General features: G+C 41.7%; 1 protein-coding gene across 1 annotated transcript in view; it reads left to right on the plus strand.

The window, feature by feature from the left end:
- Folh1b (folate hydrolase 1B) overlaps positions 1–10,566 on the plus strand; it is a 70,923-nt gene extending 60,357 nt beyond the window's left edge. The window contains exons 17-21 of the mRNA XM_023707699.1: positions 1,360–1,472; positions 6,047–6,311; positions 6,860–6,941; positions 8,919–9,011; positions 9,654–10,566. Of these exons, the coding sequence (XP_023563467.1) occupies positions 1,360–1,472; positions 6,047–6,311; positions 6,860–6,941; positions 8,919–9,011; positions 9,654–9,843 (743 nt within the window). The 3' untranslated portion in view covers positions 9,844–10,566. The remainder of the gene's footprint in view (positions 1–1,359; positions 1,473–6,046; positions 6,312–6,859; positions 6,942–8,918; positions 9,012–9,653) is intronic.
- Positions 10,567–15,416: the final 4,850 nt, after the last annotated feature.

The raw sequence follows: 15,416 nt of genomic DNA on the forward strand, positions 1-15,416 counted from the left end.
ATAAATAAATAAATAAATAAATAAATAAATAAATAGTTACCCCTGTAAATAACACACAGCCATGAATCTCTGCCATGAATATCCCACCTTGGGGCCAACCCGCTTGTACGTCGTCATTGCCGCCCTCTGACGCAGCCCTGGGAACCCTCTTTCGTGAGTGTCTCTACTTGCACTGCTAGAGTTGTCTTGATGTCCAAGTCAGTTGAAAATGCTTCCCTTTCACGACCTTCAGGCGGAGCTAGAAGGCGCCTGGTGCATTAGGTGGGTGAGGACACACTAACGTAGGAAGAGCCAGCCTTTCCGCTGCATGACACTTGGCAGCAGTATGTGCTCTATTTTTGTCCCATCTCGGAAATGCATTCTGGGAACGGGGCTTCACAGCTGCTTCAGAAAGGGACAAGAATGATTGGATAATGGGACAAGGATGTTCTGAGGGAGGAAGGCTATTCTGAGGCATGTTAGTGACAGTGTCTTTTACAGTCATGAGTTTTACTTAAACATATACTGAATTCTTTGATCATCCTTTGTGTACTTAAGAAAAAAACTTATAGCAGGGATAATTCCCCTTATAAGGGGCCAGGGAGAGAGAAAGCTCAGTAGAATAAGCACTTGCCTGGCATGCTCAGGGCCTGAGTTTAATCCCCAGTTCCACCAAAAAAAAAAAGTAAAAAGATAATTCCCCTTATATTTCTGCTGCATCATCACTCTATGGTGGTTCTCTTTTTCTTAATATAGAGTTAAAATATTTTGGTCCTTTGAATAAAATATGAGCATCATGTCAGTGAAAGAGGATACACAAGTATCTCAGCAGTTTGCAAATATAGTTATCAGTAGCATCAATAATTTGATTTAACAGAATTTACTTCTAAATATTTATTTACTTATTTATGTTTTTGGTACAGGATCTCACTACACAGCTCAGACTCACAGCGATGCTCCTGCTTTCAGCCTCCGCAGCCCTGGAACTACAGGCATGCCCCACCACACAGGACTCTGTGGCTAGCTCAGTGCATCCAGGGGTGGGGCTGCTGTGGCATGTGGTGCCAAGGATCGAACCCTGGTCCCTGAACTTGCCTAAGAGGCACTTAGTCATCTGAGCTATCTCACTGGTCCTAAATTATTTGAAAGAAGTCTCTTTCTTTTCACTTTTTAATGTACAAAAAAGACAGATGATATAGATGATAGATATAGAATCTGTCCTCTACAGATGATAAATTCATAATCTGAAGGAAAACATTTCCTACTTTCAGGACTATTCTTTAAAATATGACATATAACAGTCACTCCACAGCGAATAGAAGAGTGAATATTTTGTGAGCTCTTTAACCTTTACTTGATGAAAAACTTACTCTGAAATAATTCTGGTTTTTTATCCCTTAAGGATTAGCAAGTTGGGATCTGGCAATGATTTTGAAGTGTTCTTCCAAAGACTTGGAATTGCTTCAGGCAGAGCACGGTATACCAAAAATTGGGTGAGTCTAAGGGCTGGAAAGACAGCTCAGCAGAATAAGCGCCTGCCAGGCAAGCACAGGGTCCTGAGTTCAATCCCTGGTACTGAAAAAAAAAAAAAAAAAAAATTGAGTGAGTCTAGTTCAGTAATAGTTCCTGTGGATGGCATCTTAGGCATCCTATCCAAATACCACTGGCCACCAACATTCCTCTCTCCAACTTCTTTATATTATTTTTGAGTTACCTGCTAACACTACTTCACTCAGTCACTTAAGCTAGAAATCAGGAATCGTTTTTAACTGTTATCACCCAGAATCAAACCACGTCAGGACAAAAATATTTGCACATTTACCTCTTGTGATGGCTCATTAAAATATTCACATATTTAAGCAACTGAAATAAAACACAGGAAACACTGAAAAGTGATGGGATTTTTTTGGTGTGTTCCTCTTGGTGGTTTTAGTTTTCATGCTCATCAAAATAACATAAACACATAGTTTAGAAAATCTCCCATAGCTCTATACAAGCTTATAACTGAAAACAGTGGTTTCTTACTTTAGTGCTCCACACACCTGATTTCTAATCATGAAATGCAGTCTTGCAGCTTTGGGGTGGTTTTTGTTTGTTTGTTTGTTTGTTTGTTTATCCCTACCCACCTCCATGTTTTTGTTTTTCTGTGTTTTTAAACAATTTATACTACTTCTTAATGTTATTTTGTGTTAAGAAGGGCTGTGGGACTCAAGGCTTTGACACCAATGCACGTGCAATAGGGGAATGAGACTGAGCTCTTTGCCAATTTCCAGAGTCCACAATCCCAAAAGAAACTGAGAATTTACAACCAATACTAAGCATCTGAGGTCTTTCTTTGGATCAGCTGTTCTTCTTAGACAGGAAATCTTTAATCTCCTGCTCTGGGGATGGGACATTAGGCAGGATTATGTGGGCCAATTATAGAATGGATATTAATACTACCTACATTTTCCTAATGAGAAATTGACAACAAAGAAAGTTCAAGGCTTAGGCAGAGCACAAGGACTAGGGTTCGATCTCCAGCATGCCATGCTGGCCCCACCCCCTGGGGCACTCTGAGATAGAGATTGAGATGGGGCATGGTGGTGTAGGAAAGTAATCCCCGTGCTTAGGAGGATGAAAACAGGAGGATCACTATGAGTCCGATCTACATAGTGAGACCCTGTAGACCCTGTACTAAATACAGGAAGGAAGGGAGGAAGGAAAGGAAAGGAAAGGAAAGGAAAGGAAAGGAAAGGAAAGGAAAGGAAAGCAAAGCAAAGCAAAGCAAAGCAAAGCAAAGCAAAGCAAAGCAAAGCAAAGCAAAGGAAAGAAGGAAAGGAAAGGAAAGGAAAGGAAAGGAAAGGAAAGGAAAGGAAAGGAAAGGAAAGGAAAGGAAAGGAAAGAAGGAAAGGAAGAAAAAGAAAGATAGATAGATTTAAGGGACTACCACAAAATCTTGGTAATATGTCCTGACCCTGTAGACCCTGTACTAAATACAGGAAGGAAGGGAGGAAGGAAAGGAAAGAAGGAAAGGAAAGGAAAGGAAAGGAAAGGAAAGGAAAGGAAAGGAAAGGAAAGGAAAGGAAAGGAAAGGAAGAAAAAGAAAGATAGATAGATTTAAGGGACTACCACAAAATCTTGGTAATATGTCCTGAATCCTGGCTTCAAACCTGGCTGACTAATTCTAGAACGTGTCTTTTCAGCGTACTACTGCATAAGGAAGAAGAGGTAGCTCAGTGGTCTAAGCACCTGCCTGACAAGTACATAGACCCAGGTTTGATCCCCAATATTGCATGCTGTGCCAGTCCAGCCCCAGGCCCACCGAGCCAGTCACCGGAACTGGGTGTGGCGGTGCACACCTGTAATCCCAGCACTGGGGAGGCTGAGACAGGAGGATCACTATGAGTCTGAGCTATGTAGGAAGACCCTGTATCAAGTACATAAATAAAAAAAAAATTTTTTTAAAGTTTAAGAAAAAACATACCACTGTATAAAGTGTTCTTTTGTATTTGTTAAAAAATTGAGAAATTGAAAAATGATTACAGGAGGGCTGATCAGATAGCTCAGTGGACTAAAGTGCGTGCTTAGGCAGAGCACAGCGGCCTGGGTTCGATACCTGGGCATGCTGTGCCAGCCCTGCCCCCAGGGCGCACTGAGACTACCTTTGAGATTGGGCATGGTGACCATGCACCTGTAATCCCTCCTCTTGGGAGGCTGAACACAGGTGGATCACTAAGAGTCTGATCTACATAGTGAGATCCTGTAGACACCACAGACCCTGTCCTAAATACATTAAAATAAAAAATAATTACAGTTCTTACTGCCACATCCCCCACAAGAATGAAGACCATTCTTAGTAATCAGACTGTCAACATTCCAGAAAATGTTGACATCACTCTGAAAGGACGCACAGTTATTGTGAAGAGCCCCAGAGGTACTCTACCACGATCTGTAGCCATGTGCAGAACAGGACCAAGAGGGTCACGCCAGGCTTCCCTTACAAGACGAGGACTGTGTGTGCTTACTTCCCCATCAATGTCATTATTCAGGAGAATGAGTCTCTTGTTGAAATCCTGTAGGAGACACTTCCAGGTCCTCCTCTAGGTCCAAGAAGCCACTATTTGTAATCCCAAAGTTACGTTATTGGAATCCCATCAAATTGATTCCAATCTACCACTTACAATGCAACCCACGACAAAAATAAAGACACTAAATTATATCTTCAATCATCGGGGAGTCAAGGGGCTCTAAGTCCAGCCATGAAGATGGCTTTCTGGAACCAAGAGACTGACCCAGGGCCTCACCCGGTTTTATTCAGTGGGGGAGTGGCTTGAGGATTGACTGAGAACTGTGGGAAGTAGGTGACCATTGTGAGCTGAGCTAGGTGGGTGGCCTACATTTTCCTCTACAATAAGCAGAGAGGATATGCAGAGAAAGTAATCTGCATTCTATAGTACCTAATGTTTTGGTAAGTCTGGTGCTTCAGCTTTGGTGTAGCCTTTCAAGTCCCAGGAAGTCACAGCCTCTATCTTGAGGCTCCATCCCAGCTGGCTGTGCGGAGCATTAGCTCTAAGGTCCTGTCTCAACCTGGCTCACATTAAAGAACAGCAGGTGTAGGTTACCTGGGAAACACGCGCCACCTTCGAAGACTATCACCAGCACCTCAGCTAGACCAGTACACATTGCTTAAGGCCAATTGAAGGATAAACAGAAGTCCTGGCCAGCTCTGTGCATAACAATACAAGGAAATAGGGTCTGGCTCAGTCAAAATGGAGACAGTCACTCGGAGCGCTGCTCAGGTGGTCCTCCACAAAATCCGGAATTTCTTGGGTGAAAAATATATTTGCCAAGTTCACGTGAGGTGTTCCTTGCTCAGTATCTCAAGCCAAGAAAGACAAGCTAATCCTTGAAGGAAGTGACATTGAGCTTGGTTCACATCCAGCTGCTTTGATTCCGCAAGCCACAACAGTCAAAAAGGGTAGGGCCGGGGATATAGCTCAGTGGTGTAAGTGCTTGCCTGGTAAGTGCAAGGTCCTGAGTTCAATCCGTGGTACCACAAAAAAAAAAAACAAAACAAGGATATCAGAAAAATTTTCTGACATAGATGGTATCTAAACTAGATGGTATCTATGTTTCTGAAAAGGAAACAATTCAGCAGCCAGATGAGTAAGATCCAAGAGTTAATCCAGCCACAGAAACAAGCTTCTGGATTGGAAAGCCAGTCTGTGATATTTTAATGAGACAATAAATGATCTTTATTTTAAAAAAATGATACAGAACACAAACCAGCAGCACACAGCTGAAGTTCTCGGACCTTCATGTGTGCTGCTGGTCTTCCTCGGTTCTGTGTGAGCCTCCCTTCTCTCCCCAGTGAGCTTGGGTGCACTACTGAACCCTAACTGCTCAGGCTGCTTCAGACCCTGCTGCTTGGCGGTTCACTGCCGCACAGAATTTCTGATATGAAACCATTCGGGGTACTTTCCTATACCGTATTATCTAGTGCTTCCTTCCTCACAGCCGACAGTTCTCTGGCTTCTTAAAATTATTGTTACTCAAATGTAACATTTGAAGTTTTTCAGACTTCTAAGCTATTTCCACAATTTCTCAATTTTTTTGTTTGTATGTGTGCAGGTGCACGTGGGTGCGTGTGTGTGTGTGCGTGCGTGCATGTGTGGTATTTGGGTATCAAATCCATGGCCTTTGGGTTGAGGTACATAAACAGAGTCATTGTGAAAACTGCGTTCAGACTTGGCATCCTCCTGCATCAGCTTCCCAGAGTGCTAGGATTACAGGCCCATGGCACTGAACATACCACTGGTTAGTTAGGTCAGTTAGGTCTTTCCAAAATAGTGTTTTAATAATATTGCTTATATTGTATAGATCTATAATTTACTTGGTACAAGCCTGGAACATATTAAACTTCTGTAATATCAGCTCTTTACTAAGTAGCTTATTGATATATTCAAGTGTTTTTTTCTTTATTCATCATTGATCATACATTCTTACCACTAATACTAGTAAATCCAGTGCCATCCATTTTGTGATAAACTACCTCATGAAAGCTGCATGTGTGGTTCTTTTGCAGGAAACAAGCAAATTCAGCAACTACCCACTATATCACAGTGTCTATGAAACTTATGAGTTGGTGGAAAAATTTTATGATCCGACATTTAAGTATCACCTCGCTGTAGCCCAGGTTCGCGGAGGGCTGGTATTTGAACTGGCCGAGTCCCCAGTGCTGCCATTCAACTGTCAAGATTATGCTGTAGTTTTGAAAAAATATGCTGACAAAATCTACAACATTTCCATGAAATATCCACAGGAAATGGAAACGTACAGTGTATCATTTGGTACGTTATACTTCCTCTTTCAAAATGTGATATTTGCTCCCATTAACTTCTAAAATGCAAGAATGTACATTAAGCCATTTATTGTTTACCACCATTCTGTGTGACCAAATATTTTATGCCCATCAATATATTTTCCATTTCATAATGCTAATATATTAAAATATACAAAATATTACAGCTTTATAAAACACTAAAGAAAGGGCCGGCCAAATATCTCAGCGGATTAAAGTGCCTGCAAGCAAGCACAGGGGCCGGGGGTTCAATCCCTGGGCCTGCCTTGCCGACCCCGCCCCCAGGGCGCACTGAGATGGCAATTGAGACTGGGCGTGGTGGCACGCACCTGTAATCCCAGCTCTTGAGAAGCTGTAAACAGACGGATCACTACGAGCCTGATCTAGTAGTGAGACCCTGAACGCCCTGTAGACCCTGCCCTAAAAATAAAATAAAATACTAAAGAATATGACTTCTCTATTCTGATTTTTAAAACAAAAAAAGATAATTTTAGAAATAATGTTCTTCGTTTTTATTGATCCCAATTTCTATTTCAGATTCGCTGTTTTCTGCAGTAAATAATTTTACAAAAATAGCTTCTCAGTTCAGCAAGCGACTTCAAGACTTAAAAAAAAGCAAGTATGTTCTGCATTTATTTATATATGTAATAGACGTAATTACTGTAATAGACATAATTTCTGCCTTGCTCTTCACTGGTGCAGCCTGCACGAGGCAGCTGCGCCTCCCCAGACCCCGTTCTGCATTCTCAGGAGCTGTGCTGTCCGGACCCGCACGCCTGCTCACTGCCGAGGGACGCGGCCAGCGCCCGCCTCCTGGAGCGAGTGCTCTCTGCTGCAGGAGCCCGGCCGCTCGCACTGTTCTTTCTTGCTCTTTCCCTGTCTAAACCTCACGCCTTGAGTTCCTTGTTCCCAGAGCGTAGCTGTTGAAGCTATCACTTCCCAATGGAATTACACTGGTGCTTCGGTTCACAAACTTAATTATTTGCAGAGTCTGATTGCAAACCGACTGAATGAAAATGGAATCAAATTTCCTGATGAAGTCAATGTTGAACCTAAACATTGATTTTGATTGTGTTGTTGTCACATTCAGTTTGTGATCAGAATTGTGCAAAATATGAAGTTTGTGAACCGAGGTAGCACTGCCCTGTCCTTATTTGTGCCCCCACCTGCCTGATCCAGAATACTAAATATTGTGAAGCCTTAAATTTTGGAAGTGATAAATATTTAGGCTTGATTATGTATGAGGTCATAAATATAAACCATCATTTGAACATAATTTCAAGATAGAAAGAAAATATGACAATACTAAGGAGGTGTCAGCCTGCTCCAAGCTTTCACTGGTCTGTAGTTGCTATGGTAACCATAGATGCCCAGATCTCCAAAGAGTACCCAGGCTCCCTTGGCAGCCGGGTAGAGCTCGGCCAGGCACAGCTTGCCAGGATGACAGTTGTGGCCCAGCCAGATCTGTGGCCAGCGCGCTGCACTCCGATGGCCCAACAGGCCAGCAGAGGCTGGAGCCCAGCAGCCAGGCCTGGAGAGGAGGGCAGAGGTGCCACCACACCCAGGCACCTGTGGCTGCCTGAAACCGAGAAAAGGAGGAAGTACCTCTTGGGGAGGGTCCGCCCTCCTATGTGAGCATTTACATCTTGCTTTACTTTAAATTGAACTCTGCTCCACTCAAGGAACATATGAGAGTTTTTAAGTGGCAGCCACAAAATTAAAAACCCAAGGAGACAGAAGAGATAGAGGCAGAGAAATGGGGGGAGGAGAGAAGAGAGGATCAGAGGCAGGGAACGGAACGGGGTGTGTGTGTGTGTGTGTGTGTGTGTGTGCGTGCGTGCATGTGTGTGCACGCACACATGCGTGGGTGCATTCCCATGTAGGTAGCATATGGCTACTTCTCATGTAGCAGTACTTCGTGAATTTGATTCAGAAGCCTATAGCTCCTTCCTGAAATTATCTTTCTTTCAGTATTCTGTTTTGTTTGTATGAGCTGTTAGCAGACAGTCTGGGCCTCTTTCATACCACTACAAAGTCAGGTACATGATGCTAAATAACACTTGTTGAAATAGTTTACTTGAAAGGCCTGAGAAGGGGCCCGGAGGCAAGGCCAGCCTGGAATATTACCTGACAAGCTGTCTTAAAAGAAAGAGAAAGAACATATGGAGCTCAAATCTAAACTCTGAGATCTTTAGTTATTTCTTATTTTACTTTTGTCAACATAGTGCAATTAAAAGAAGAATATTTACTGCCTATTTTACTCTAAAACTTTACATCTGTGAAGGTGGGTAGGTTGATTATGAACTTGGCCTTAGCTGTTCATTAAGTGAAGCTATTACCCTGCTCAGCTTAGAGAATTGTTCTGAAGAATAAAAAGAATGCATTCTGTAAGCCTTAGGGACAGTAGGTGACGGCCAAGGGCTGTTACGAATACTGACGTAAAAGTCTGATCTGGTTAATGATTAAATGTAGTCCTTTAGTTCAGTGATTGCTCTTCACTAATTATACGGAGTTAGTATGCTGAATTCCATAACTTATTTTGAATGAGTAGTACATAAGTTTACATGAAGTTATAATCATTATATTTATTTTTTAGCCCAATGTTATTGAGAATTATGAATGATCAACTGATGTTTCTGGAACGAGCATTCATTGATCCTTTAGGGTTACCAGACAGGCCTTTCTATAGGTAAGAAAAATGAAACAAACTCTTGGTGGTAGCATCATTTAAAAATGTTTTTGCACTGTGGAAAATATACCATAATTGATTTCCTTCACACAAATAGAAAATTTAAAACTAAAAATTATGATAAATATATATTTATGTAATATAATATGATCTACACATATATTTCTTTCTAGCATATTGTTTTTATCTCTGATTACAAAAGAAAAAATTTTAAGGGCCAGCAAGATAGCTCAGCAGATTAAGCACCTGCTTAGGCAAGCACAGGGACCAGGGTTCAATCCCTGCACCATGTGCCACACTGGCCTGCCCCCCCCCAGCGCTGAGCCGGCCTCTGAGTCTGGGTGTGGCGATGCACACCTGTAATCCCAGCACTGTGAAGGCTGAAAACAGGAAGGTCACTATATGGGTCCAAACTATCTAGCGAGACCTTTAACACCAAGCATGATCACACTAGGGAAACAGCTTTAACTGTCATTGTTTGAATTATTTTTCAATCTAAAAGTGCAATATAAGAGCCTTCATGAGCTTTTGGAGATTATTGAGCTGGGAAGTTCCACTGTGCCTCCCAGGATGACAATGCTCTGGATTTCCTCTGGTTTATTATTCACACATCTAACTAATGGGAAACTATTGTATTAACAGGCACATCATCTATGCTCCAAGCAGTCACAACAAGTACGCGGGGGAGTCCTTCCCAGGAATCTATGATGCTCTCTTTGATATTAAAAGCAAAGCAGACTCTTCCAAGGCCTGGGCAGAAGTGAAGAGACAGATTTCCATTGCAGCCTTCACAGTGCAGGCTGCAGCAGCAACCTTGCGAGAGGTAGCCTAGGCCGTACTGAAGGCAGGTCCTGCTGACCCGCTGTGAGACACTGAAAATAAAAGCGTGAGATTATGGGATTATGTGTGTGCGTAAGTATGCGTGTGCAGATGTACATCTTTTCCTTCTCATTATGAACCAAACAAGGACAACAGACAATTTTTATTCTGTAATTATAGAATGTTATTTGGAACTTGAAAAGTTGAACTAAATGTGAAAGCTGTGTAGAAGAGCTCAGCATAGTGACAGCCTGTGTGCCACTGTCAGAACATCAAGGGTAACACAGCACTTCCAAGTCACAGCAGAGAAACATCAGTCCTCGCACACTGTAGGAGGGCGGGGACAGGGCGGCTTCCCCAGGGGTCTCGGCCCTCCTGACTGCCCGAGCTGGGCAGGATCTCGCCCCACCACACTGGTTGGGAAGTTCTGAGCTAACCCCACTTCTAGGAAATGCACCCACTTTATGTTGTAAAGCACAACTACCTTTTGTTACTCGTTCATCTGCACATGTGTGTGGTACAATACATTTCCAGTCCTTGTGTGGAGCTTGCGTGTGCACATAGCACATCTTCATTCCCTCCTTCATCCCCTTCCCTCCTCCACTTCCACCCCCCTCCGCTCACCTCTTGATCTCCTTCCTGTTTGTAGAAACATCTAGCCAGGCACAGTACACCCACCTGTAATCCCAGCTCTCCAGAGGCTGAGGTGGGAGGATTGCTATGAGTCCAAGGCCAACCTGGGGTATGTGGCAAGTTCAAAGCCAGCCTGAGCTGAATAGTGAGATGCTTTCTCAAACAATATATAGCATAAATATGTAGTATAAAATAATAAAATGAACACTTGTAAACTAAATAAACCTGTTGAGAAAGGACTGTTTGCAATTATTTTTGATCTTCGTGTGCTGCTGACCAGTGTGCTTTTTGTGCTAGAAATAATCACTTTCCTGAATTTTATGCTTCTTTCTTGCTTTTATGATTTTACCATACATGACTGTCCCCCTCGTGCTTCAGCTGTGTGTATATTCTGACATTTTATAATTAAACTTATACTATGTGCATTTTTTTCTGATATGTTTTTCTACTGCCAGTTGAGAGTTCGGCCGTGTATCATGTTCTGTATGCCCCATGCCAAACATTCCTGTCAGGACAGTCACCTTGTCACTCAAGATCCAGGGAATTCTCTGTATAGATGCAAGACAAAGGAGTGGCCACTTGTTGGGGGCCAAGCCACAGCACCCAGTGAGGAGCTGCCCCTCTGTGGCCTTGCTCACTGCCGGAGAAGTTGCTGGGGTTCTGAGCTAGGAAAGCCTTCTGCTCAGCTTCCAGGGCTCCTCAGACCTTGTCTTCTAGGCAACTATGCCTACTTGCAGTACTTAAGAACACACCATGATTAAGGCCAAAAGAAAATCTAGAAACAGTTTCATCAATGAAAGTCCATTCTGGCATTTATCTTATTTCACACAAGAGTCTAGAACTGCTCCAAGGACACAGTGTTACCTGTAAATTGGAGGATCCCATGGAACCAACTGGGACCCCAGGGAGTGAAGCACTCTGCGTATCTTTAGTTCCTTAGTTTCTATCCACATCATCGAGAAATGATGAGTCCTTCAGTCTAGTCATGTGGCCATGACATTAACAAGCACACAAGACCACCACCTTGTTTTGCCCAAGTCAGGGTCTTTTCCTCCTAACCACTTCTCCATCTCATGCTTCCTGAATGGAGTTGCTAAGTATTTCTAAAGGAGGAGCACTTCTAGGCAGAATGAGTTTCAGCTACATCCCTAGTGTTAAGAGGGCCTGTATCCCAGGAAAATGCTGTACACTAGCTTGGTCTCAAGATAACTGATACACATTCAAGTGCATGCTTAAAATCTACTTCTACAGACCTTGGGCTCCTACACTGAAGTTCACACTGTCCAGCATATTAGTGAGGCCCAGCTGAAAGGACGCAAAATAGAGTTTCCATGGGATGGGGAGGATACATGGAAGTTAAACATTAGTGGATGTTGACTTTTTCTTGGAGTGATGAAAAGACCTTAGGAAAAATAATCATGACTCTGGATAGACTTTAAAAATCACTGAATGCTTTTAAAAATAGTGATTTTCATGTCTGGTGATCTATCCCACTAAACACATTTCCAGAAAGCCATTGCTGATATGCTATTACATGCTCCATAACAAGGTTATAGATTGCATTGTCCACGCCTATAATCCTAGCTACTGAACAAGCTAAAGTTAAAAAAAAAACTGAAGGTCAGTCTGAGAAATTAAGTGAGACGTTGTATCAAAAGATATTTTTTGAAGGCCTGGAAGCATAAATGGATTTCTGACACCTCTGAGGCTTCAGGTAAAATCTCCATGCAGAGAGACAGACAGACAGACAGACAGACAGACAGACAGACAGACACAGAGAAACTGGGGACTCTATGCTGGTCAGCCAGGCACTCTGGGTGGTCAGGAAGCTCACAACTCCAAGCCCAGCCTAGGCAGCACAGAATAGACAGCTTCTCACAATGAGACAATGAAAAATGAGCTGACAATGTAGTTCAGTGCAATGCTTTGGATTCAATTTCCAGTACAGCAAAAAAAAGGAAAAGATAAATAAGATGTGTCATTTGTGCAAAAGACCTCTTGCTGTTCTCTAAGAATCTCTGATTATTTTGAGTTGTTCTACACATGAATATGTAGGCAAAATTCTCATGTATATCTAATGCATGCCTTTAGAAGAACATACATCAGAACACACTCAGTCATCAATGGAAGTAGACTGGGTTTTCGATGTCTACAATTTGGAAACGCTACTTCCAGATTTTCATGAATTTTCGTGACTTTCTTCAAGGTGCTAAAGCTCTTATAATGACTGATTCAGAGAGACAAAAAGAAAATGAAAGAATATGTAATGTCAGAAGAAAAATCTAAAAGTAGTGAGGGAAAAAATAACCCTGTTTTGCTTATAACTCTGCATATGTATAGGAGCAGAAAGCACCAGGCAGGATTTCTTCTACAGACTTTTGTTGAAAAATTGCTCTGCATGTCTCTAATGAAGATTTATGCATCTGTTATTTATTCTTAGTTTTCTGAGAGAAGTCTCATTATGCAGTTCTGAATGACCTTGAACTCACTACAGAGTCCAGGCTGTCTTTGAACTCCCAGCAATCCTTCTGCCTCAACTTCATGAGTGCAAGGTATTATAGACATAGGCTACTACATCCAATTTATATTTTAAACAAATATTTTTAATAAAAATCAATTTGTAAATTGCAAACCAACTAGAATCCATCAAGTTCTCCAAACTCTAAGTCAAGCACACTCTGTTTCTTCAATTTTTTTGCTCTGTATGGACATTTAAAATTTTTCTTCCATATCTTTCTTTCTTTCTTCTTTTCATATCTTTATTTCTATACTTTGTATTATTATTATTTAATTTAGTACAGGGTCCTCTTCTCCCCCAAAAATCCCTCTCCTCCCTTAAGTACTCTTCCTTACTTCATTTAAATAGCTGTTTCCATTTTATCCTTTTTTTTTTTTGTATCCTTTTTGCCCTCTTCCTTCCATTCCTGCTTCACTCACCCTACTTCCTATTTCCTTGATATTACACCCAGAGAAGGTCCCAGGAAATAGAACTATGGGCCAATCTCCCTGATAAACATATATACAAAAAACCTCAGGGCCAGTCAAATAACTCAGCAGATTAAAGCACCTGTAAGCAGGCTCAGGGGCTGGGGATTTGCCCTCCAGGTCTGCCGTCCTGGCACCACCCCCAGGATGCGCTGAGATGGCAGTTGAGACTGGGCATGGCAGTGTGCACCTGTAATCCCAGCTCTTGGGAGGCTGTAAATAGGCAGATTACTAGAGTCTGATCTAGTAGTGAGACCGTGAACACCCTGGAGACCCTTCCCTAAAATACACACACAAAAAAACGACCTCAAATGATACTTAAAAATAGAATGCCACAAATCATCAAGAAGTTTATGTACCATATTAGTTCATCATAGAGGTGTGGGAATCATTCTACATAAACAAATAAAAAAATGTATTCACTTAAAAAAAATGTCAAAACCATATGATCATCTCCAAAGATGCAAGAAAAGATTTGACAAAGTCCAACACCCATGCATGATAGAAACCCTACAGAACATTGGGATAGATGCACTTGGCATCAGTTTGACAAAAATCATCTATGACCAATCAATAGCTAACCTCAAGCTAAACAGGGAAAAGTGGAAAGCTTTCGATCTAAAATTAGTAGGACCAGGAAGTCCACTCTCACCACTTTCATTCAATATAGCTGGAAACAATTAGTCATGAGAAGGAACTAAAAGAAATAAAGATACAAAAGGAAGAAATTAAAATATAAATTTTTGATGACTTGATAATCTATATAGATTATCTCAAAAACTCCACCAAATGATTTCCAGGATCAACCCCCAATCCATTAGTGTAGCTGGATACAAAGTCAACAACACTCAAAAATCAGTATGACTGCTGTACACAAATAGCAAAATCACTGAGAGAGATATTAGTGAAATAATACTTTCATGATTTAATAAAAGCAACATATCTAAGAATCAATCTAAGGAAGTTACAGACCTCTACATTGAAAACTACAGTATTCTCAAAAAGTAGATCACAGAGGATATCACAAAAAAAGATATCTGCTGTTGTTTGACAAGAAGAAAAAATATAGTGAAAATTGCCAAACATACAAAACTGCTATACTGTTTTAATGTCATCTCAATGAAAATTAAAAAAGTATATCTCACAGAATTAAAGATCTCTTAAATGTCATTTTGAATGAGAAGAAAGCTAGAAAAGCAAAAGCAATTCTGAAAAACAAAAGCAAGGCATGGGATGTCACAATCTCTGGTGTGAAATTATACTGAAAAGCTACTGTGATGAAAACAGCAAGGTACTATCAGAAAGAAAAAGAAAAATACTCCATTGTAGGATCACTAGAGCAGATAGAAGGTACAGATGCAGAAGAGCAGGACAAGCAGCACCAGTGCACAATCACGGAAGACACCAGTCCCTGTCTGTCACAGCCACCACTGCCAGAAATGCAACTGCCTTTCCACCCATCAGTGGGCCAGAGATGAAGTCCAGGCAGGGTGCTTATTTCCATTATTAGGCATGAAAAACAGAAATTACACTGCTTGATTTAAAAAAAAAAACAACAGAAAAATTCTAAGCCAAAAAGTACTGGTTCAGCACACATCCTGTAGGCTCAAGCCTCCCCACGTTCCAAGTTTACAATCTCTGGGGCAGTGCTAGAGACCTCTACATGGGCTCAGTTCATCCTGAAACAAAACTTCAAGGGTGGATCCACAGGCCCGACAGGAAATGCTGATTTGCAAAGTGGCCACTGGGTGCTTGAGCCCCTACAACAGAAAATGCCACTCCTCCCAGCATGCTCAGCTTGTTAGCTGCCCAGGTAACTGTTCCAGTGTCTTCTCAGGTAGGTGGATATTCAAGAAGAAGGGGGTATTGAATAAAAACAAGAGACAGGAAAAGGAATATTGTGGGACTGTCCTGCTTCAAGGTTGTATATGGTGAGATTTTTGGACTTATGTGCAAACATGAGAAGTA

Source organism: Octodon degus, unplaced genomic scaffold, assembly GCF_000260255.1.
Source record: "Octodon degus isolate 3935 unplaced genomic scaffold, OctDeg1.0 scaffold00306, whole genome shotgun sequence".
Taxonomy (NCBI): Eukaryota; Metazoa; Chordata; class Mammalia; order Rodentia; family Octodontidae; genus Octodon; species Octodon degus.